Here is a 24,865-nt window from a genome sequence, read left to right as displayed (position 1 = left end):
TCGTATTTAGAAATTTGTATAAATTATTGACACCCTTTGAATTCCTATTTAACTCTTTTCCGACAAACCGTTTCTTTCTCTTTGTTTGTCAATAGAAAATCCGGTGCTTGAAGGCTACCATCGCAAACTGTTGTGAATATGAACTGTTCAATACGACACATAGGTTGCGTTCAAATTTCAATAATAAACTCCAGACATCGATTTCAAATTATAGTTAAATATAGGTGCTTGAGTGCTAATTGTCATTGTCTAATTTTAATTAAAAGTCAAATGTTGTAACAATGCGCGATTCTTGTAATTCGAATTATATTTTATTGCCCTTGCGTAGATGGCGTTAATGAATGGACAGCTGATTTACTAACACAAGCTGATTTGAATTAGCCTGTAACTGCGGAGAAGGTTAACGCATAGTATTCATGTTTATTACTATTTTTTATTGTAGAATACCGTGCGTCGTTGCAGTTTGCTTTATTATAAATAAAGTTTCGTACGTGCTGTAATTAAACGGTGCGAAATAAGCAAAGTCTCTTATTCTTTATAGTGGCTTCGTACGTACACGAACTTTGTGATATTTGTTTATGACATTCACAAGATAATATAAATTCTTGAAACGTATTTACATACATATATGTCAAGGAATCTGTAGAAGATTACTTATGTACTGTACACTATCGTGTATAGAAGTTCCTAATATTACGACCTACATACAAAAGATCTGCTACCAAGGTAAAAATTATAATAGAAACATGAACGATTCTTTTCTGGAAGACTTGGAATTAGCATCACCTGATGTTAAGACCATTAAGTCGTATCCCGTGGATAGGCATGTGACAACACGAACAGCAACATCTACTCCTTCACAATTGCCACAGAGTAAAGTAGAAAATATACATGCCGAACCAATTATTAAAGAATCAAAGAAAATGCATGAGCAAGGTATGAAAAAACAGCAGATGAGAGTAAGGATATCTGACAGGAAAGAGAAATCAGTTGAAACCAAACTGAAGCCAATTGAGAACAAAGTTCATACAGATGGAAAGGAACAAGAGATTAGAGATGATATCAAAGCAAAAGTCAAAGAATCAAGAGTAAAGATATCTGAGGGTAAAGCAGTTGCTAAAGATAGAGGACGTCGTTCTGGAAGTTATAAGGAGAATACTCAAGCTACAGATGCATCTCTAAAAGAGAATAGCAGACCCAGTGATTGTTCTAAGGAAATGTGTCCACAGATGGAAATGCCTAAAGACAAAACGAAAGCCTATGATAGTCTTAAGAAGGGAGAGTTCAAAGATATTGATCCTGTTACGCTTGTGAATGCCGTCAAGGACATCGTGAATGTATGTACAAAACAGGAGAGCACAAAGATCCTAAGAGCTATGCAAGAATTGCACTTGAACTCTCAAGCCAATCTCATTAAACATCTGTTGAGCCAAACAGAAGATATAATCAATGAGATGCATCCTAGCAAAGATTCCAACAGGATGAGGAAGTTAATTGAAGAAAATGAGAGATTGCAAGAGGATGTCGTCATACTGCAAAGAAGAAATGAAGAGCTACAGAAGAAGCTGGAAGAATTCGAGTATTTGAAGCAGGAGAACATTGCACTCAAATTGAAGTGCAAGGAACTGTCCAAACAATAGCAGAAATGTACCATGCTCTAAGCATTCACAAGTTTGTTGGCAAAGAAAGGTATTTATTCCATTCTACTGATCTGCCCTGATCGCTATCAATTATTGACATTAAATTTTTTTATAATAAAAAAAAAACATTAAAATTGTAGAATAACAATGTATAATCAGTAATTTGTTATCGTTCAATGAGCAGTCAAGTTTTTAAGTAATTGTAATATCAATTTCTGTTTTTAATTTGTACCTTAGTTACTAGAAAGATAAGATAGAAGTTACTGGTGTCTTACTTAGAAACACTTGTCTTTACTTTATAAATTTAGATAAGAGTGTGTGCTGGATTGATACACACAAGCCTACTATGTAAATTAAAGTGTTGTGTAAACATACTTACTGTAAGACTCGGTTAACGGACCAGTGGAAAACGCCACTGTTCTGTACGTTGTTCAAGTGCTTATTGTACGAATTTCCGTTTAATGTCAATAGCTGGTGGTTTCAGTATTCTATACACATTTTAACTGCACCGTGTTTTTCAAATTGTTGCGGAGCTTGAATGAAAAGTGATAATGCGTCCGTTAAAATTTATGAAGTGATATATTTTTTAACATTTTTACCAATATTTTTTTGTAAGTTCTAATAATGTTAAAATAAGATATTAAAATCTATTATATCGTTTAGAAGGTATTAGCCTCCGTTGACGTGAATGTATTGCCTATAATAATTTATCTCGCGTTGATTTGAGGTTGATACATTTAATGAACTAAAATAAGTATGACTAAAATCATAAAACAATTTCTGTAAAAAAAATTACTAATAAAATACTTCACGATTGAAATTACATAGTCTGTTTAAACATTTCTATAGTGATTAAAATGAAACAGCTTATGTTTATTTGAAACAATTTATATATTCGAAGATATTCTTAAAAGGCATATCAAGACGACATCATACAACTTTTCGACGAAAACGCACATTATATAATATATATTTACAAACAATGATAATAATTTCCATGATCTTCGTTAAATATAACTGATGTATAAAACGCGGTCAAGATTCATCAATGATAGGTGAATGAATCAATGATTAGAAAAACGTATAAAAGGGAACAAAAGACATTTGCTATCGGCAGTTTTGAAAATTTGAATTGTTTAAGAGCAAAGTGTTCGCGTTCTTATTTTATGGGGATGCGTTATTTAAAATATGTCATGTCAAAAATGTATTTTGGCTTAGGCGTGATTTAAAGAGTCGAACGAAAGCACTCTCTCGCATGTTCGACGACATGCTCGTTCGTATAAACGTTCGACTATATGTATGTATAAAGCACTTGTGTTTGAAGACTGTGTTCCTATGCGTCTTACGATCACGATATTCTTAACATCTTAATGTACGAACAATTATACAAATAGATACCTTAGTAATAAATATGAAAATAAAAATTACTAAAACATTGCTTAAATATGCGATTGAGAAATAAATTACCAGATAATGGATCCTTGAATTTAAGGAAATTTCGTATCTCTAAATTTCCTCTTTCTCCATGTTAACCGCGTATGTACATTTCATAATGTACACGTTTGAAGATAGGAACAATTCCTTAACAATAAACACGATGGCATAATAAATTCCTGAGTTTTCAAAGTTTTCGAAACATTCTCCGCACGTAGATCTCCGATAAGCGTGCGAACTATTGTCTCCAAGATTCCTGATAAAAACTTCCTAATTATTTCTCTCTTTAAGTAACAGACCCCTGTTGCTTTTTAGCGTTCAACATTTACTTGATAAATGTTGTATGTATTTAGTCCCGGCGAGAAATATCTCGAGACTGTCCTGGATGAATGTCCTCCTCCCCATCGTCTTGATCCTCATTATCAGTCCTCTCTCCTTCTTCAGGAGGCCTTGTCCATCTGAACAGAAGAAGATTATTAACTTATCACGATACCTTCGTGCAAATTAATAACGCGTGCGATGATTCAATTAGCAACCTGATCAATGTCTCCGGCGATCTATAGAGGAATATTAATTTAGCGAACAAGTCCTCTTCGAGACACAATTCTCCGCTTTCGCGGACCAAATAAATATCTAAACATAATCGCAAAATCCTGTCCACATAGGGCAGGTCATCGAACATAATTTTCGGTGCCATTTCACTCACTCCCTTCCTGATCATTTGGCTAATGACTATCACTGCGGTCGTGTATAAACCTAGGATTCTGTAGACGTAAAAGTTTAAGAACGTTTGTAGGCGTTGGTAAATTTTTAAAGAGAAATAAAGTTGGTACAGTTTCAAAAACATACCCAAATCCACTAATGAAACTTAAACCTTCAGGGAACGTTTTATCGTTGAACAAGAACATCATGATGTATTTGCAATCATTTAAGGGCACTCTCCTCAATAAATTGTCGTACAAAGTATCATTACAGACTTCGTTAACGACCCACCATTTCGAGCGAGCGCAACATTCTGCGTCTGTGGATAAGTGAAGACTGATATTTCTATGTATCTGGCTCACATCCTCTTCTTCTACTTCGTCACCCATCCATTTCGCTGAAATCATTTCATTGAATAAACTTCGATTCATTTCACATTTACCTCTATTAAATTCGAATCGCTTGTTACACTTACGCAGTCGCATCAATTGTGGAACGACATCGATCGTCCGACCAGTAACTTTCAAAAATTTGGGGAAAGCATTTTCCAGCAAAATAGTACCATTGTGTGTAGTCGACGCATTGCTGGACAACGTGTCAGCTAATATTTTCCTTACAGGATTGAATTCATTGTCCACATACGGTGGTAGTTTCACATCTCGAACTCTCGTCGTTATCCCACTAACGTCTTTCGCGTCCGTCTTTCGAGACACGGTCCACTCAACGTGAACAATCACGGTTGTGCTATTATCTTCCAATTCCGATATTAGTCTGCCTCAAAGTAAATAATCAAATTTTCTAGATTCCCTATTTTATTATACTTACATTTAAATAGGAAGTCAAGACGGAATTTTAGTCATACCTTTCTAAGTCTGGTGGAGATATAGCCCATAATTTTCTCGAGAATCCACTTAGTCTAACGGCCGCAACGTCAGAATGTATATAGTTCTCGAGAAAAGTAACCGCGGGCCTGTCTTTCGTATACAGATTCGTGAACCTCATGTAATCAGCCTCACTGTATTCTATGATCGAGCTACTTTGGGCCGACATAGAATAAATCGGCTCGTACGGGCCGATCCTGATCTTCATCGAAACGTCGTATGGCAAATTAGAAACACCAACTGTGCCACCGAGTGCGAATAGAAGCAACGGGAACCATATCAGTCCGATCATAAGGAAAAGAGCAGCACCACCGACTAAATATTTGCTCATTTGCTGTTTCTTCATGCCTCGCGGTTGAGGGAAATCTGCTTCTACGCCTCGCATACACTACAATGAAAAGAGTGCTGACTTCAGTTCTAGTTCGCATAGAATGTACCGTAAGACGGACGATAGATGTACCTTAATTTGATAAATGTTTGCAAAAATATCTTCCATCTTGAACCAATCCATTATTGTCATAGAAGTATCTGTCCATATCCAATCCATCACTGCTCTTAATTCGAATAAGAAAGGAATTAACATAAATCTGTAAAAAATAATAATCAATACATTTCTTCAGTCTAACAAGTTTTTAAGCGTTGATAGACAACTGACCCTTTGAATAGAACGTAATTGACGATAGTGTATTCCTTGCAAAGGAAATTGCCAAGTATCCGAGTCGGATATCCTTGTCGCAACTGATAGGCCGCTAACAGAAGGTAGAAACATTTGACCATATACCAAATTTGTGGAGGAAGCCTCTCATTGAATTGTCTGCAATTTTTTTCAAAAATATTATGTATATGTACATTAATTATTTGCATAAGGCGTAATGAACACTCGTCAAGGGAAAAGAATGATACCTTTCAGTAACACTTGGCAAAATAAAGAACATCCAAATGTGTACACCAAAGATTAGACAATACTGGAAAATTAATTTGCCAACAATTGATTTCTTTAGGAACAAAGCTCTATCGATGACTATTAATGCGAATTGCAATAATAGCATCAATAAGAATGGCATTGGGACTCGATTCTCTTGCAGATAAGCCGCGACACCGCCATCGCCTTGTTGCGTCTAAAAGTTCATAAATGTCGTAATTTTCTCTATGTCAGGAAGATTGATGGAATACTTACACCAAATGCGGAGAATCCAAAAATGAGCAACATGAAGTTAAAGAAATCGCACAGGAACATGTATGCGTACACGTTCGTTCTTTCCTTTCCAACTTGACTGAGAATTTTATCGAAGAATTGCTTCGTAGGCTCCACGTACTTGTCTATGCTGAATGGAAAAGCAACATTACAAAAATAATCGAAAACGGAATTAAACAGAAAAAAATAATATTTGCTTACGTCATATCCATTGCTTTGTCAAAATCCTCATTCACTGGATTAATTTCAGTGCCCTGAACCCCGACTAATCTTTGCTGTTCGTCGCTAGTCTGCACAGTTTCACCCTCGCCTGTTGGCAGGTTTAAAATCCTACCTTGCGGTGTTACCACACGGGAATTGCGTCTATAAAACATTAAATATCACGTAATTAGGGAAAGAGAAGGAAAAATTAAATATCAAATTACTCTTGATCGGTCAGCCGCGCTGTGGGTTCTCCTTGACCCCTGTCTTCAGGTGGCGGTCTTGATGAAACTACAGTCAAAGTGGTTGGGATTATTTTCCTCGGTACATAGGGAGAAGTCCATTGGCCTAACGATTTGAGCATAAATCTGAAAGTAAATTTCTCCTTGAACATCCCTGTGAAACATAAATATTTAAAACGGAATTTTGACTCTAATTTACCTATGGAAAAATACTACTAGAAGTAGTAACAAATCCCACAAAGCATAATTATGTTTACGTTCAACACCCATAATCCTAGGAGTGAACAAGGGATTATTTGGCGCGGCGTCTCGATTCCAGGGCAATACTTCCAGTTGGAAAATACATTTGACTATGACAATTGCCTAAAAATGTTCGACATCGACCGTTTCACTAATTCCGATTGAAATAAACGAGTTAATCTATTCGAACTGTTATATTTTACCTCTGTATATGCGATCAACGTTATCCAGAACGTTCTCGAGGGCCGTGGGATGGTCAACGACCCCCAACAAAAGACCATGAGCGGCAGGGGGGTAGATAGAACGGACGCGTTCTTAATTTGATGAAGGAACACCATAAAGTAGCACAATAAACACGAATGAGCCAAAATTCCAAACCAAATGGACGCCAATAATTGGATTATTGGCGGCTGATCGACTTCGGACAACTGACCACCTTCGTCGTCGTGTTGAACAGGAGAGATTTCTGAGTAAAGTGCGCTACGTAAAAGAATTTACATTAGATAGTATTAAGTAAAAACAAAATGTTCCAATATGAAATAAAGAAAATAGATCTCTGTTTTATTTTGCGTGACATCAATAGTGAAAAACGAAAGCCGCAGAACCTGTGGAGGAAAACTACAAAAATGCGCAGTCAGCTTTTCTACGTATTTTTACAAGCACAAGGTGTGATACAAACTAATACAAAGTGCAACAGTATATTATTTATGGAGAAATATACGAGGAATTATAATGAACATGCTTCTAACAAATATAGTACATCAACGTGCAAGGAAGTGCGCTTAAGTATTCAGTGAAAACTGCTATCATCGCTTTTATGAATTACTCTTGATACCTGGAGGAGGACACGTCCAATCCTCGCTCCAAACTCGGTGCCAGAATTCGGATTTGAGGGATCGTCAGGGAGCTGCTTTTCCTGACAAAAATAACGCTGCACTCTGTCTACTTTGAATTATACTTCCAAGCCGAGAAAGACGAAGTTTAAGAATAGTAATCACTACTTATCAATTTTAAAACATTTATACTACCAGAAAAATCTGTCGCGTAAAGAATGAAGCGTTTTCTACAAGATCTTACCTCTGTTGCTGCGGTGACGTCGATTGACTCTGACCTTCACCACCATCAGAAGGCTCCTCGGTATTTCCGTTAGTTGATCTGTCAGAGCGCGTACATTTACTACTCTAACATTTACCATATGTGTATGTATATCTAGCCTAAATAGCAGGGGCGAGAATGTAAACTACTTCTTTCTGAAGGGATTCTACACTTTTGTAACGGGCACAAACAAATACTCGGGGGCAAGTGCATTTCTACCAAAGCTACGAAGTGTCAATCTAGAGTACCATCAAAGAATTTACAATTTAAAAATGAAATGTAAGAATTTTTTAGTCGTTTAAGAATACGAGTTTGATACTCTATTGTTATATCTATTATACAGTTAAACATCCGCGAGCAAGTCATCAGTATACTAGAAGACATGACGTTCCTCATCGTTCAGAATCACATTTACGCATATGTACAGATTCTGTCATAAAACATCTCTTTTGTTCGTATACCAATGAGATGTTTAAAGAGAATAAGAAATGTATGTTCTATTAATCACACTTTCCTGTGTTGTTTACAATATCTACCTTCTTTTCAATAAAGGAATCGGTTGCCACATTTGACTAATGCCCAGTCTCGTACCCATACGAAAATCTGGTTTCGCCTGGAAATCGGAAGATCGAGAAAAATTTCAATTCCGAAGTCATCGGCTTGACATTCCTTACGTTTATCAACGCACCTTCAACGCTTTCTTCTCTTTTGTTAGAACTTTGCGAATGTATCTGTAATCGCGGGAAAACTTGTTCAAGTATCTCGTCATCGACGTCAGGGTACTGTTGATCATCACCATGAGGAATTTCAGATATGTGCCAATGGATACTTTCTTCTCCTCCTCTTTGTCCCCTTCATCCACTTCATCCACCCCATAATCCGACGCTCCCGGTGTTTTACGTTCCGAAGTGTCCTTCTCCTCGGTTTCGGCTTCAGCCGACGTGAGACTCGTTTTGTCACCCTAATTCGCATAGTAATACAAATTGTTGTTTGCGGCAACCGTTGCGGTCTTCTTGCGAGGCGATTATTTGATACGCAAAACTTGGAGACAATTTTTGTTACACCATAATCAAACCGAGTGATCATACATATATTTAATTCGAAATTGCACAGAACGCAAATTGTCTCACACAAATTCCGCGTACATTTAGCTGATCGACATCGAAAATATTATTGTTATAATATTACAAGCGTGGTGCTACAGTCGCTGTAACGTAATGAAAACAAATTAAGCCAAGTATCGAGCGGCGGATTATATACACCAACGACGAGGAGCCTCCTGCGACTACAACGTGGAAAAGGATTGACATAAAAAAATAAACAAAAAAAAAGAAATCGACATAAGTAGAGCACCACCGCCTCCGTCATATTTTTTACAAAGCTGGAAGTTGCGAAAAGAAAGAAAGAATTACTCTTAAAGCTTTCTTCATTTATAACTATTGAATATAAAAATATTATATTCACATATAATAAATATTCGTATATACGATCAATTAGTATCGCTATTATTTTGTTTGCTGTGGGGTGACTGTGTCTCGTGTATTGTTAAACGTGTTAAAACTCGTAAGTCTGGCATAGCTGGCTATGTATTAACAAATTCTTAAACCACATCGTGATATGCACTGATCTCTATGTGTATGTAGAACGCTGAATAGTAAATGTGTACTAATGATAATGGCCCCAACTGAAATATCTGCAGCTATTTTTATATTATGCATATTTGAAATTAGCTCCTTAATTATTGATGCTTCACTCAGCAGGCTATTGCAGGTCATACCGATGCCTTAAAGACCTCAATAAATATGGTCAGTTACTTCTATTGGGACCATTATCATTAGTATACATCTATTATTCAGTATTCTATACAAATCAGTAATCAAACGTGATTCGAGTATCTTCAATTTCTATGTAACAATGAAGACAAAGAGTGAATACATTAAAGGAAAAAACAAAGTGTACAAATGGAAGCTCCGAAAAAGTACCCACAAAAATAAATGAAAAGGAATACACTAAAAATCAACGACGTAGACATGGAGAATGAGAGTAAACTAGAGAAACTAAAAGTTGAACTGAGAGAAGAAATTAAATAGTATATAACTAAACATTACATAGGAAAAATACTACAGGAAAATGATAGAAAGAAAATGAGAAAATAAACGAGAGAGAGAGAGAGAGAGAGACAGAGAGAGCGCCTGTAGCAGTGACATGCAGCCTTTGAACTCTCACATCAGTGGCCACTGCAGTATCGGTCTCGGAACGTGCACTGAGATACGACATAGACGATTTCTTCCTTGTTAAAGGCACACTCCGACGACGTAGTCTCAGCGCGTCCTGTTCAGTCCCTCCGTACATGGCGACGTGCGTCGCGGTTGTAATGTCAGTTTTAATCACGGCGTTCATCAACTGCAAGGGGACCAGACTTAGCGTCATTTGTATTCATGCAAATACCGATTAACTTCTTTCTGCTGTAACCGTTCTCTGCTGTTGGCTACTCCTCCACGGACCAAGGGTAGAGAGAGAATCGTGAAAATGAGAATGGTTTTTTTATGGTAGGGGTTGCTAGGATCTTAGGTCTTTAGCGAGTAAAACTTTATGCGGCACACGAGACAATTCGACCGTTGACCGTGATCCGCCTGGTAAACTCATTGAGGAATCAAGTCAATCCAGTTAATCGAACAGCAACCAAGTTAACAAAATTAATTGGTCAATTTCAGAAAATACAAATTGAATCGGTAGCATTTCATGAAATTTTTCAGTGGATAGATCGTTGTAGAACTATAGATTAGTCAAACTTCGCTTCGATTGAAGATATACAACAGACAAACCAGATTCGTTACGTAACCCTTCAGAATGTTCAATTAAAACATGTAAAAGTGCATATGGAGAGGGTGAATCACTGTACCTCAGAAATGGTCATTCTTCTGCCGCGAGCTGTGGCTTCGTCGATCTTCTCTTCTTCCCTCTTCTCAGATTGGGTATCCGGGATCAAATCGGTCACATCGTCATCGTCCAAATCATCGAACATGTAGTAATCACCCGATCTGATAGCTGATCGAAAGAACCAAATTTCTCTTAATGATCGGAAAGGTAGCCGATCGCTCTTATTCAACTATATTGTGCCAAAGCCATGCACGTTACATTATTTGATCAGCAGTACGATATTCATTAAAAAACACTCCGTAAGATTCAGGCTAATTAGAAAACACATATTATCTTTGTAGACATTATTAGTAAAACATGTAAATGCACCCAACACCATCATCGGTTCGCTATACACATATGTACATGTATATACATTATGTCAGAACATCAAATGATCCGCAAACAAAATTATATATACATATAACATATGTACATCGTAAAGTTCCTTGAAAGCGTAAGGACAATCAGTCAGGATGTGGAGACGTCGATTAGTAGGACAAAGCCTGGAGAAGCTGCGGAGCGAAACAAATAACTCTCAATTACCCTCTCTGTTGGTCTTTGGCGCATGAGCTCTGTACAATGGCCGTGTCCCTGGATAGAGAAAATCTAACGAAAAACAAACAAAAGGTACAATACATGAAAAACTGAAAACGATACAAAGGTCTTCAGCACGGGTAGAAATATACTACAAGAATATACAATTATATTACACGTTGTATAATCCTCGAATCCGAAGCCGACGGAGTCGACGGGGTACAGGACTATCTATCAAGAAATCAATGGATTTGGATTTCGGTTAATTAATTTTCCTATAAGAAAGATAAAGTCAGTTGTGAAAATGAGATAGCAGTTAATACTCAGAGAGGAAGATTTCTAGTCGAAGAAACATTGGTATACAAACTCAATATCAAGTATGTACATTTTCGAAAACAAAATTGATCGGCAGACGAGAAGAAATAAGTGTAAAAAAACATTTTTGAAAGAAGACCACTACTTTTGAAGAGAGAAGTGCACGTTTTTACAATGTACACCATTGAGACGATTACCGATGATGAGATAAATAAGATAGATAATCGCTAGTATTTCGTATAGATACAGATATTGCCAAAACAACAGAAAGAGAAAAATGCAATACAGAGGTAATGTCCGATAGATTCTCCAAATCGAGAAAAAAATATATCACCAAAGAAATATGTGTGCCTCCCAGATTATTTATAAGTGCTGTCACGTAAGCGTATGTACAGGACATGGTAGCGAATCGACAACGACAATTTGATTCCCATTCTGTCGTTACATGTGTGATGAGATTGCGGGGACCGCGAGGTGGTCGAGATGATCGACTGCCTCGGTGTCTGCAACCCGTTCATCCACGGTGGTCCGATATAACTGGACTGCCGACGATGCCTGATTGACGAGTTCAACGATCGATCCCGCGGTACCCGACCGTACGGCGGCGGCGAGAACACCGGAAACGTCTCGTCGGGGGACGGTCCCCGAGGATTCAGCTCGCTACTCGGCGGAGAACCGAAAGAGATACGAGTTGGCTCGAGGTAACCCTCGAGGCTCACTGTCATCACAGCGGAATTCGGCGTGGGTGCCTGCAAGAGGGATGCGGCACGGGGCGTCAACGGGGGTGGCTCATCTTCGTCCTCGTCGACGGGAGTTTGGTAACCTTGAGGGGGCGTGTGACCCGAAGAAACGCACGGGCTCACGCTGGAAGACTTCGCCAGAGGCGCCTCCCCTTCTTTTTGGTGCGCATTAAATATAGAGACTCGACATTAGCCTAAACGATATGCTGAGTGTATAAGGGATGAAACGGACGAAAAGAACTGATAGGATCATGGAAAATAGAATTTTTAGGATTATAGTTACGGGATATATCAGATATTCAGATAATTATTGTTACTCAATGAAGAGATAATTTCGTGCTGTTAGTCCAACTGTCCTATACCTTAGGGAAAAGTGATTAGAAACGTTGAAATGATCCTTACCAACTTTGTGCGTCTGAGGTTCTCTGTAACTCGGTCCTTGTATCTTACGTTGACTGGCTTTAATCTTGTCCATCTTATATTTCAATTTCTCCAATACGTTCTTTTCGACGTTGTCTTGAGCATCAATACGCTTTTGATGCAACTCCTCTAGTAACTCCGCACCCCTGGAGGCCAAGACACTCATGGCTTTTGTTTCATCCACTATGTGGAAGAAATAATAGCTCTTAAAGAGTCGTTTCTGAAACAACAGGAAACCGAAGCAAAGGCCATCCCAAACCATGCCTATGTTTTCTCGCGGTACTTCGCAATCGAACTTGTCCAGAACTACATCGTTGATCGCACTTTCGAATTTTCTTAGACAACTTATACCGAATAACTGAATTAATGGGCAAACCAACAAATGCAGCTGAAATTACCAATAAATTAATTAAAGTTTCACCTAAACGTATAATATAATCATAGGAATTAATAAGGAATTACCTGGCTTATTAAGACACAACCTGCACCTTGAAGCAGAGACTTCAAAAATATCACAGTTACGTTGTAACCGAGTAGGATGTTCCACCATTTTAGGATCGTCCTCACTGGTCTCAAATAGAAATCACTCCCTTGCCAAAGGAACATGAACGCACCGATTAGGTAACCCAATGAGAACAGATTAGTCTTTTCTGTTCCGGCCAGGAACATGATCGATAAAGTGATCCACATGAGACTCATTAACACGGCTCGTTTTATTACGTCCAACCAGCAATGAATGTGCGATACATAATCCTTCACGGGATTCACGAAATTCGGTTTTTCCATATTCTGATATACGGAATAATTATGACCGGCCGGAAATTCAATATCGGAAGCCGCACTTCGACTTTCGATTTGGAAAACGAGACTTTGCCTGACGATCATCATTAGCACAATAAAATCACCTGTTTCAATTAAAATAAAATTGTAGGCCAATACTTTACTCCGAAGAAATCTAAGAATACACTTAAAATCTTACACATTAGTTTCCTGGCATTGGGTGGGAAATCAGGATCCGGGAGGTACATCCACTCTTGCAATCTCCTTAGTGTCTCAGACTGACCCCATGGATAGTCTTGAAGATAAAGAGGAAGATTACATTGTATTTACATATTGAATTTACATTTTGAATATTTCTACCATAAATGTTCGTTTACCTATACAGAACCAGGAAGGAGGAGCTACGACGAAAGAATATTGAAGTGGCAACAGGACTATGACAAAAATTTTGAAGATCGGCCAAATCCTGGCGATGGTTTTCCTTCTTAGGGAAAATAAGAGTAACAGCCAGAAGCTGTAGAGAACCGAATATAAATCGAGTCTCGTTCCGACCAGTGCCACTACTGCAATTAAGCAGAATTCAACTCCAAATTTGTAGAAGCCGTAATTGAAGAGAAATTTCAAACACTCCGGCACGCCTTTATCAGCGGTTTCTCGAGTAACCGAAGGGAACATGACTTGAGGTGTCTCGAGTGGTTCGCCTTGCGCTTTTCTATGAAAACACTGACGAATTTTAATGATCTTTCTTAGGGTGGTCACCACTAGAATCCCTATGTAACCCTTCAATAATTCTGCCAAATGTCCTTGTTCCGCTTTTTTTATCCCAAACCATTCTGCGATATTGTATACCGTGTTGTTGCTACCAAACTGCGCATCATCTGGATGCTTTTAAAAGAAGAGGCTTTTAATCATATAATTCTAAGTATACCATGTGAAGTAGTTTTCAAAACACTTACCGTGCAATTGATATTCCAATTGCTGTGATCAATATATTGAATTTGATACAGCATTTTTCCGACCATTAAAATAGCAATTATAGCAGCAATGACATTAACAGTGCATATTTGGAGATATCTTCGAAAATTAATCATGACGACCGTTATTACGACAAACACGAAATTAATAGCACAGACCTGAGAAACGAAAACAAAACACATAGAATTAAATTATGAATACGATAAAATAATAGGAGACTTTAACTCTCGGTTGGCTTGAACTTACGTCGTTGACACAGTAAAGCATCACCGATAGGAAAATAATTTTTTGCATGTGTATTTCCAAAAAGAGCCAAGTGTAATTGTAGATATTTCCTAAGCATTCTATTATTTCTCGGAATAACGCAATTCGCTCCAATTTAGACATTTCTAAAAATTGGATCATTATACATAGATATATTAAATTACATTAATTTGATTATAGAAGCTCAACGCTTTTTATCGTACGTTTTAGTTGTCTTAAAGTGTAAGCCGGTCGCTGGTCGTCTTCGATTATAAAAACTTCACCCGGTGATGCTGGCGGGATAATTATTGTAGGTGAATGACCGAGACTCGAGCGTTTATCTCGTAGACTTTCGTCGATTCTGTAATTTATGTTATATTGCTGCGCATTATGTTATTACAGCATTTCTATCTAAGAAATTCCAATTACTAACCCGGATCTCTCAAGATCAGTTACTTTCAAGAAATCAGCATGGAAATAATGAATCTGTAGAACAGTGATAATAACGAAGAACGTAGGCGTCAACAGTCTAACGAAAAGATCCTTGGTTTCGTACTTTTCTAAACCAATATCCATTTGCAAATTTTCATCGATATGCAAATAATGCCAGTACCTCGGAAAATTGTGAAATTGATAAGTGTACACAAGTATTAGCATAACTACAGAGTAACCGATAACCGTTAGCCAGAACGGATACATCATCTTCCTCCATACTGTCCAAGATATCTAACAGATAATAAATTCAATCATAAAGTGATGACAAATTTATGAAAACATTCATTTGATATTATATCTGAAATCCTTATGCATATATGTATGTGTATACCTGGAAAGTAATGACCAGAACAAGGAAGAGAGACATGTAAATGATCCTGAAGACGGTCATTCGTTCACCGGTGATTCCACAAATAAACAGCATGATAGCCACCACAGCGATCCAGTACTTGGTCAACAGTTTTTTCAACAATATACCAACTTCCTTCATGAATTTACTTTTGATCTCCGGCGTTTCCTGATGCATTGCTGTGGTAGCCGTTGAAACGGACACGTGTAACGGCGCGATCATGTCTCGCATCGCTGAGGAACGTCTCTGTCTAGTTCGCTCAGCTGTATATTGTCTCATTGTTATCCAAAACATTGATATGAATAGACACTGCAAAATAGTCGTAAAGATTTTGTTAATGCGGCGTGTTTCACGTTAGATTCGTAAGTATAATAAATGACTGAAAATTATTTTTACTTTCACCACCAAATGCCAACGACTATGTTGTTCCGCTTTGGTGAAGCCGATCTCAGAAACGCTGACTCCGTTCACCATTGTCGGCAGTTCTTCCTCCGTCAAATCCATGCTGTAAATATATTGCACAACCAGCAGAAGCATCGCGTAAACGACGATAAAGGGAGACCATTTCATCATGGAAGCGCGTTTGTCAGGTACCATCCAGAGTACCAAAGCCCATAACAATAATGCAAAAGTCGTCCAACTGTGATACATTATACTCCAGGTCTAAAGAGTAAAACGGAAAAATTCTATTAGAAAACAACGGGAGATTACCGACAAAAATTTCATAAAATTTACTCACTCGATGGTTCTTACCATCATTATAATGTTCGTAGCGAGATAGGATGAATTAAGTATTAACTGGAAGATCGAGTACACGGCCATAAGGATTTGCTCAATAATTCCAGTCTGCTCATCCGGGGCAGCTACGAAATGTTCAATCGGTGAATTGACGTACCACGATCTCCGTAATTTTATGATCTACGCTTTTAACAAACCTTCGCTAAGACTCTGCATTTGAATACTGTCATCCTGATGACCATCTTGGACGATGACGCTCCCGGTTGAATCTTGAAGCAGCCCCGCTCTCGCCGATCCAAATCGCATCAGCTATACGAATAAAATAAAACGTACTGCCCTCCGTAATCTTATTACTAGATTTCATTCGATAGTTCTGTATGTACATATATCTACTTATAGTGTAATTTCTAAATCTCCATTAAGAATATATTTCGTCTTATTTCTCAAGCATACGCATGCAAGCTGATTCACTTTACCTTCACCAATAGCTAGAGTAGCAACTTTTAAGTACATTAAATATTTATGTTCAAAAAGGAATGAAAAGAAGATGTGTTCAAATAATGCAAAGATCAGGATAGTTAAAGTATAGAAGTGATTGGCATTGAATAAAGTGAAGTAAAATAAATAAAATTGATCGTTGCAATAAAAACATGCAAACTTAATCAGTATACGTACGGGCGTGCGCTCGTCGGCAGGTGGTAACGACGAATTATTCGAATCGATCGGCTTCTAAAACAATGGTAAACTAAACATAGCAGCATTCAAGTAGAAAAAGAATTTGCTCGGTCACCTGCCCCGGATTTATTACGACTGCATCTCTAAAAACCGGACCCCTCTGTCTCTCTTCTAATTGGAAAAAATGTACGGATCAAGATCAGTGAATGCATTTAAGGATGTATTGGCTATACAGTCAATCCGAAAAGTTTATGTACCTTAGAAAAACGCATTTCCTATAATTAAAAAGAAATCAGACGTCGGAAGAATAATGCTAATAATAAATAGCTACGTGTTAAAAAGTATAGAAGGAAATATCCAATTAAGTATTAACGCCAACGAAAATTTTTTTTTCAAAATTTCGAAAAATGCTTCAAATAAAAGTTCTTTTCCCTCTAATTTCGATATTTAACGAGTTACATATGACTATTTGGCATTTTATTGATGTTGACAAAATCCGACCATCCCAGCGTCGAAACAGCGAACTTTTGGAAAAAAATTTCGTTTTTTGCCCATAACTCTCAAACAGATGGACTTAGGGGGAAATTTATAGGACCATTTAGTAGAGGACGACGAGATCTACAATTTCTGTATAGAAATTCTTCGCTAACATCAATATTTAACGAGTTATTGACGAAAAACGAAAAAACAGTTTTTTGCAAATTACTCGTTAACTATTGACGTCAGCGAAAAATTTTTGTATAGAAATTGTAGATCTCGTCGTCCTCTACAAAAAAGGATGTGTGCAATTTTTCCGTAAGTCCAACGGTTTGGAAGTTATTGGCAAAAAACGAAAATTTGGAAGAAATTGAAGGGGTACCCCTTGGAAAAATCTCGGAAAAATTGAAAAATTTTTTGTTGTTGTTTCTTATTAGCATTGTTCTTCCGACGTCTGATTTCTTTTTAAAAAATGCGTTTCTAAAGTGCATAAACTTTTGGGATTGACTGTATAGCCAATACATCCTTAACATACGTCAATTTCAATAACTGTTTTTACAAATGATTTAAAAGACTAAAAATTAACTATTATCACTACATTCTATAACAATGTATAAAAATGGTATACCTTCTCGTTAAATTAATTAAGGACTGAAGAAAATAAGGAAACACGAGAATAGATTGATTATGTGCATTTGGATTATACGCATTCCATGTCAATTGTATATACATATTTTGTTGCGTTGTGTCTAATCTGTGATAGAAATCGGTAAATAGTATGCATAGAAATAAATGTGTCTAGGGAAGAAAGGCATTAGATAAAAGCGTAATTGTCGGAAGAGATATCGAAAAATTAGGCTCATGCAGGACGAAATCCTTACGCGAGCCTTTCGTCGTGCCGATTGCCATCTCTGAGATGGTGTTCTCCGCCGGATGGAAACGTGCCTGGACAACGGAGTGTCCAGGTTCTCCAATTTGCCGCTCAAACGTTTCACTTTCTTTGCCTGGAACGCCTCGTTAATAAATAAAACGTCCTTTAAAGATAGGTGTTGCATGGTAAACATCGAGGAACGTTCGAAAGTTAGTAGAAATAAATTATAAAAGCTCGATCGCGCCTTAGCTGAGCAGAGACAAAACAATGTTAATCGTTCTCCTTAACCGCAAGAAAGTTAATTAATTACAGGCACATTGCACGCGAAGCGTATCGTTAGAACGGTTCATGCTCAAGTCAATCCTCGATTAATTTATAATTTCCAATTTTTTACTGGCCATTCTCAAATGAGCAGGCGTTTGAAACACAATACTTCTAATTGATTTTCTGATCTGATTAATTGCAGCCTTAATTAATCGATAACAAGCTATTTTCATCTGATTTCCTATAATTGCTTTCGTCTTTTAATGTCCTACTAGCCTTTCACCAATTAAATGTAATTTTAATAAATAATATTAAGCTCTTACTCTAATACACTGTCAGTTATGTCCCGCATCATTGTGCTATAAAGGTGGAAATTAACATAATATAACAATGAACTTACCGGCTTTGTACTCAGGAACTGAGATTGCAATGCCAAAACGAAGTAGAGCCAAAATAATCTCAGGGGATATCCATAGATCAACCAGTCTGCATTCTCTGTATATTTGACATCTCTCGGGTCCGTGCAGTTCGTCTCATAGACAGGTTTTAGCGCGAAGTACCGCTGCCAAGTGCTATTCACTGGTATCAATTCTTGAGGCAGTTGATTTTGATAACTAAGCAGAACTAATATGTGAAGGACCACAATGATCATGACGATTCTGCACAGAACAGCGAAGCCCTTGCGGAGTTCCTTGTTGCACGCCCACCAAGTCGCGGCACTCAAGAACACGAGAAAATAAAGGCCACCCTCTATCGACGGATTTAAGGCTGCAGTAATGCATAATGACGCCAGAATCACGTAGGTTCCGATATGCCCTAAGAAGTTGATTACCTGAACACGTAAAATCGATACGTTCCCTTAAAAAGTTTGTCAATCTCATTTTCGGCGCATGATTATATCTTTGAAAAATTCTGGCAGAACTTATTAAGAATGGTAGATGTATAATTTTATTGGAGAGTACCTTAACATGCCTATCTAAGATTCCTTTTGCTTCGTTGTTGCGCTGCAACGAACTCTCCTCCTCGTCAGGAATGCTTTGCGATATAAAACGGCAGATAAAGTACACTATTAAGCTAGTGGGCAGGACGATTAATTCTGGTGTTAACCAGAAGAAAATCTCCCAAGCGGAAGCGCTATCTAGCCTTATGAATCCTATGTGCCTGAAGATTACTTCCAGTGTCTCGCCTAAAATTCGTTTCGGGAAACCCTTTTAATCTGAATGATAATTAGAAACTAGAAATCGGAATTGTTTTAGTTACGTACAGTTGTGAAGGAAGTGCCCATAAGTGGGTAGAGCCAATAGAACTATGTGAAAGGTCAATTGACTGGTAGCCGTGAGAAAAGACAGGCCGATGCAGGTCTTCAAAAAGTGACCCGTGTGACCTGCCATTGTTCGTGCGTCTGGTATAGGTACATGGGGTGAGTACAGCATCAGTACCAGGTAAACTAGAGATAATCCTACAGGTCTCCATACTGTACCTGTTTAATTTCGATAATGAAAATGTTATATTGATGAAAATTTCTTTTATGCTTTTACGAAGCTTAAATCGTAAATTGTCTGTGCAAGTAACTTTCAAGCCCTTCCTTGTAATAAATTAAAAATAAAGGGCATTTGATACCATGTATTTCCCAAGTGCATTTTTATCACGCACATATACATTTTATTGTACTGATACGAAAAGAACTTGTGTGCTACGGGAAAGGTCAATTTCAACTTGTGGAACGATAGAAATGAAACTCCGTCACTGACATTTTCTTTATTGATGAATGAATCTCTCGTATGAATTCCAATAATATACATACACAAATGAAATATCTATGTGTACTATATCACCATATTAAATAATAAGATGCTTCAAAAATTCTATTAAATCAATTGCTGTTATTTAATTCGTAAGCATAAAAAATCGAAATTACATAACGTTTGAAATAATTATTATTTCTATTAATTTTTAACTAGTTCTCCTGCGAATATCCTTTCCCTTTCCTTTAATCTAGAACAAAATTATATGTACGCTCGTTCCATTTAGATGAAATTCCTGTTGGGGTCCTATGAATATGCTCTCTATTGAGAGAATGCATTCTGCTTACTATCGTCTCTTCCACGTGTGCATGCATGAACAGTTTGATTTGCTGCCAAGTGAACTGGGGTATGCATGTATCTACTGTTTATTCGAACAGGTGCATGGTTTAGTGTGAATTGCTTTAGGATCGGAATTTTACTATTTTAACTGCTTGGTTTATATTTTCGTTTTATGGTGAAAATTATATGTAAGATTAATTGAAAATGAAATATAACAATATTTCAATTACGTCCACGTGTCTATGCAACTCGTTTTGACGGAGAGTCGTTAATTATAAAAATTCCGCCCAACTAATTACTACGCCTTGCTTACGCAAGGTGATAATTCATGCGATAACAATGTTACATTCAACACCAACATCGTAATTCCTTTTTTTTTTTACTAGCAGCTGATTCAGGTCGAAAGATCAAAGAAAACGAGTTTTATCACGAGCAATAAAAACTCAAAGTGAATTAGGACTTCCTTTCTTTTAAGTCGGTTACATTTCACAGTAACTCGTTCAGCAAATATTCGTGTAATTACATGGCTTACTAATATTCTAATCCATGTTTATTGCAATTATTATTATAATTTCGAAAAATTGAAATAAAGGTGGAATATACGCGACAAAGTCGAAACGAGACTAACGTCGCCAATTATAAACCGTCTAAATGTGTCTCGACGTTGTCACCGCGTACATCCGAGGAACTTTCACAAAATACTCCGACCGCCCGCGCCTTCGTGAACGCTCGTTTCCCAGTTTATCGAATGCGTGAATGTTCAGTTGTTACGACATTTGTATTCTTAGAGTGTCCTGTTTTATGTTACAAATCAATTAAATTTGTTGTTCTTCCGAAATTGTTGATCAGCAATTAACTTTACCAATAATAAAGTCATATTAGTTTCTAATCAAGAAAAGAAGTTAATTAACGATGACTGTACTAATCTAATGATTACGGCACGCAGAACGAATGATAGAACATATGACACGTTGATAACACGCTGGTATAATTAACAACCGTGTGTATCAAGTTAGCTGTAATAAACGCTAAACTTGTGGACATTTTTATCCATTTACTGCCAACCAATAAAATATTATATCGTACAATATATTGCATTAAAAGAAAAATTAATTCTGTCACGTTTATCTCTATCGATTTTCGTGGTAGCATGCATAGATGACGGCATTCCAATAAATATGAAAAATATGAAGAAAAATGCTGTGAATTTCTTAGCTTCCCGACAGATTAGTCATCCATTTCCAGTTTCCACCTTGAAACCTGTACTACGTTTCCAGTTTCGCACGCTTCACTCGCGCTCAACAAAATACGACCTGAGGTCATTAGTCGGCTACAAGTCATAGTTATTTTAATACGATGATGTCATCGTACGATGGATTTATCTGTATTATTTCTTCCCCATATATCAACTTTTGTTTTTTGTATTTCTTTTTAACACACTAGTCTGTGAATTTCTACAAAACATCATCCAATCATAAAATGACGTCATGGCCCCTCTAATCTTATCGGTAAAAATAGAGCATCTCATTTATATGCGCTTGTCTATTTAACAACTCTAAATACAAAATACTTAGAAAATGATTGAACATACATTGTATAAATTCTCTGTGCATTTAATAGTCCACAGTTTTTGGAAAGAAGAAAGCATTCAATTCATCTATCATTTTCGGTCATTAAAATGTCTTTTTTGTAAGAAAATACATATATTGCAATAGTTTGCATCGGCACTTACTGACTGTTAAGACAACCGGTAGAACAACCCTGATGAGGGCGACGTTTAGCCAGTACTTCGGCATCCCTTCATCTGCTCAGATGACCTTTCACCCTGAAACAGAGAAAGAGAAGAGGGTTGCTCGTAAAACAATCAACCACCATGTACATACGTATGCTGTCAACATCTTTTGCAGCGGCAATGTCAGCTCGGCTAAGAATCGATACGGCAATGCCGCAGTCGGATACCTTTAACCTCGTTTTCCCATCGGACACGAGACCCGTTGTTTGAAACGTTCTTGCATTTCGACCCACGCTTTGCCCTCGCGACCGTTCCGATCCCCACGAAATTCACGCCCCATAGAGTTTTACTACCGCGCGGCCCTTCGTCTTCATTCTTCGTGCAACCGCACGACAACGTCCCGTGATATTTCCTGATACCATTTGTCAATTACTAATTCGCTGTCAGAACCAAATCAATTTCGTCTGATAGAAAGGATGGTAGAACACGCCCACGCTTTGTAAAATTCAAATTTACGTAGAAGAATCCATGAAAAAGATTAATTAATATATTGGCAGTATTAAAGAGCATTGACAAAACAGTAAAGGAATTTTTCAGTGAGTCGTATAGTTCAAGAATGAATAATTATTCACTTTTAATTAATAACATTTTATTTCATGTGACGTTATCGTTGCCTTCGAAAATTGTCTCGGCGCCAAACGTTAATAGAGCCGGACGCGTAGTGAATGTAACTCTTCGTGTGCGCCCACCATCTGCAACCATTTCCTGCTTCCGTATAAGATTTCACGATGATATCAACGTTTCGCTTCTTTCCGATCGCACGATGCACGCTTCGAACGCTTGTGAAAACCAATCCCCCTGTGTCATTCATTTTTCGTACATCAAATAAATAAAGATAGAATCAACTAGAATTGTTATAAGAGAAAGGAATAGGAAAAATTTGTTTTATGTATAGTTAATTTATTTATGATCGAATCAAAGAGACTAAAATAGAGTCTAGCAAAACATGTTATATATAATTCTAAAAGGAACTTTCAGCTTACAGGTGTTTCGATAAAACCAGGCGCGCCCAACTTAATTATCAAGCAGTTATATGGGGTTGGACTTTACTAGTCTCATGGTGGGTGCGTCCACTTATTTTACGGAATCTGCTCCGTCATTAGCGTCTGACAGTGATAATAAAATTACAGCGATATAAAGCAGAAGATACGAGGCTATCTTTTAATGACCAGAAATTGCCATCCTCGAAAAAAACGCAGCCCTTCACGAAGGATTCTATAGCTTACATTTTTATCGATTCTGATGACACTGGATATTTTAATTGCTCTTTCGCATTCATTTTCGATTATGGACCGCCCCTTCAAGCTTCGAAGTACTGTTTCAATGGATACAAGTTCTCTATTTTATCGTTTGACCTAAATTTAAAAATTGCACCTGAAGAATCCAGTCATATCGTAAAGCAAATGGTAAAAGGTTCCTACAACTGATAAATAGGTGTAAAAATGGAACTTTTGATATTATAGCCACAACTGTGTTGCACGTATGAATTTTGTCATCGACATACAATACGCATTGATATATCGTACCACGAACTGCTTATGTAATTAGGAAATGCTTTGTATGTACTGACCGTATCGTCTGACTATCTAGCCGGCCTCTACTTGTTTACACAATGGGAACTGAAACCGTAGTTTCCAACATGTTCCCAGCTTCTGAGGTGTAAGACACAATAAAATTATGAAACGACAAGAATCTCCTCTTTGCACTGAAAAAATCAGATTCCTCCACGGTGTAGTATTTTGCTTCGTGCATGGCTGCATCTGGATAATATGAAACTCGAAAAAGCTGTTACGTTACGAAACGTTTGACAGCACACCTATGTATATACGTGTACATATGTAGTTAAGGGTTCTCTTATCGAGGTCTGTAGAAGGTGGAGCAATGTCCTCTTTTTGATAAATAACCGAATGTCAACAGTACGCGCGATCGATGATTTATCTACATTGCTGCTCAAATGTTTGGAAGCATATTTTTATGGTATTTACCATATGTAAATATATTATGATATTTCAACGATATAAATAATTCTACATATACAGGGTGTCCGCATCAAAGTGCTACAGCAAAAAGAAACCTATTCATGCTAAATACTATTCTCCCTCTTTTCCATGCAATTATCATCAAACCCTACATTTTCTACGGATTATGGAGTAATTAGACTGTAACACTTCGAAGCAGACACCTCGTAGATATTTCAAAATCTAAAAGCCGGTGAGCATATTTTAACTTCAAAAGCGACACATAAAACTCATTCATACTGCTTTAAAGTCAAAGCAAACCGAGTCTCTTTGCACGAACTGCATTAATACTAGTGAAGTACATAATCCGACAGATGAAACCGCGTTTTAATTAACAGAAGTGTTGTCCTGCTCTTAGTAAGCTGCTCTGAGAAAATATCATGCCATCTGAATGACAGAAGCAATTGTGGATTACTTTCATTCTTTTATAGATCAAAAATGACCCACGCCTCATGTTTTCGTTAACCGACAATATTCGACTAATTCGTCGTAATTATATATCAACGCATTTTCTATTATTATGTAAAATAACAATTATCTATT

At 37.3% G+C, this 24,865-nt stretch overlaps 2 protein-coding genes across 14 annotated transcripts in view; one reads left to right on the top strand and one right to left on the bottom strand.

Moving 5' to 3' along the window:
• Positions 1-4: 4 nt before the first annotated feature.
• LOC108631110 (cingulin-like protein 1) lies at positions 5-3,084 on the top strand. The gene has a single exon (XM_018034822.2). The coding sequence runs from the start codon at positions 657-659 to the stop codon at positions 1,638-1,640; it is 984 nt and encodes a 327-aa protein (XP_017890311.1). The 5' UTR covers positions 5-656; the 3' UTR covers positions 1,641-3,084.
• The window catches only part of Piezo (piezo type mechanosensitive ion channel component), a 26,078-nt gene continuing 3,725 nt past the window's right edge, over positions 2,513-24,865 (bottom strand). Inside the window, exons 2-39 of one of the 13 annotated variants that reach the window (XM_026818624.1) lie at positions 22,245-22,337; positions 19,693-19,908; positions 19,391-19,614; positions 18,829-19,260; positions 18,175-18,306; positions 16,817-16,870; positions 16,339-16,450; positions 16,157-16,266; positions 15,800-16,066; positions 15,386-15,712; positions 14,993-15,285; positions 14,784-14,920; positions 14,563-14,705; positions 14,298-14,474; positions 13,719-14,226; positions 13,541-13,636; positions 13,024-13,466; positions 12,544-12,949; positions 11,096-11,158; positions 10,533-10,678; positions 9,857-10,033; positions 8,319-8,591; positions 8,167-8,243; positions 7,613-7,690; positions 7,371-7,451; positions 6,739-7,015; positions 6,495-6,658; positions 6,278-6,421; positions 6,054-6,215; positions 5,835-5,982; positions 5,561-5,775; positions 5,313-5,471; positions 5,118-5,244; positions 4,639-5,045; positions 4,252-4,547; positions 3,924-4,173; positions 3,611-3,838; positions 2,513-3,532 (exon numbers count right to left, since the gene is read on the bottom strand). In XM_026818624.1, coding sequence (XP_026674425.1) covers positions 3,424-3,532; positions 3,611-3,838; positions 3,924-4,173; positions 4,252-4,547; positions 4,639-5,045; positions 5,118-5,244; positions 5,313-5,471; positions 5,561-5,775; positions 5,835-5,982; positions 6,054-6,215; positions 6,278-6,421; positions 6,495-6,658; positions 6,739-7,015; positions 7,371-7,451; positions 7,613-7,690; positions 8,167-8,243; positions 8,319-8,591; positions 9,857-10,033; positions 10,533-10,678; positions 11,096-11,158; positions 12,544-12,949; positions 13,024-13,466; positions 13,541-13,636; positions 13,719-14,226; positions 14,298-14,474; positions 14,563-14,705; positions 14,784-14,920; positions 14,993-15,285; positions 15,386-15,712; positions 15,800-16,066; positions 16,157-16,266; positions 16,339-16,450; positions 16,817-16,870; positions 18,175-18,306; positions 18,829-19,260; positions 19,391-19,614; positions 19,693-19,908; positions 22,245-22,308 — 7,722 coding nt within the window. In that variant the 5' untranslated portion in view covers positions 22,309-22,337 and the 3' untranslated portion in view covers positions 2,513-3,423. Of the gene's footprint in view, positions 3,533-3,610; positions 3,839-3,923; positions 4,174-4,251; positions 4,548-4,638; positions 5,046-5,117; positions 5,245-5,312; positions 5,472-5,560; positions 5,776-5,834; positions 5,983-6,053; positions 6,216-6,277; positions 6,422-6,494; positions 6,659-6,738; positions 7,016-7,370; positions 7,452-7,612; positions 7,691-8,166; positions 8,244-8,318; positions 8,592-9,856; positions 10,034-10,532; positions 10,679-11,095; positions 11,159-12,543; positions 12,950-13,023; positions 13,467-13,540; positions 13,637-13,718; positions 14,227-14,297; positions 14,475-14,562; positions 14,706-14,783; positions 14,921-14,992; positions 15,286-15,385; positions 15,713-15,799; positions 16,067-16,142; positions 16,267-16,338; positions 16,451-16,816; positions 16,871-18,174; positions 18,307-18,828; positions 19,261-19,390; positions 19,615-19,692; positions 19,909-22,244; positions 22,338-24,865 lie in introns of those variants that run through there. The other 12 variants (XM_026818625.1, XM_026818629.1, XM_026818632.1 and 9 more) reach the window with 12 other exon arrangements.

The sequence above is a fragment of the Ceratina calcarata genome, unplaced genomic scaffold, assembly GCF_001652005.2.
Source record: "Ceratina calcarata isolate Rehan_Ccalc_2016 unplaced genomic scaffold, ASM165200v1 scaffold81, whole genome shotgun sequence".
In the NCBI taxonomy this organism is placed as follows: Eukaryota; Metazoa; Arthropoda; class Insecta; order Hymenoptera; family Apidae; genus Ceratina; species Ceratina calcarata.
The sequence above is the reverse complement of the archived record's forward strand: the minus strand, read 5'-3'. Positions and strand labels throughout refer to the sequence as shown.

Excerpts from the sequence above, each read along its gene's own strand:
- LOC108631110 (XM_018034822.2), top strand. The coding sequence starts at position 657 with ATGTACTGTACACTATCGTGTATAGAAGTTCCTAATATTACGACCTAC.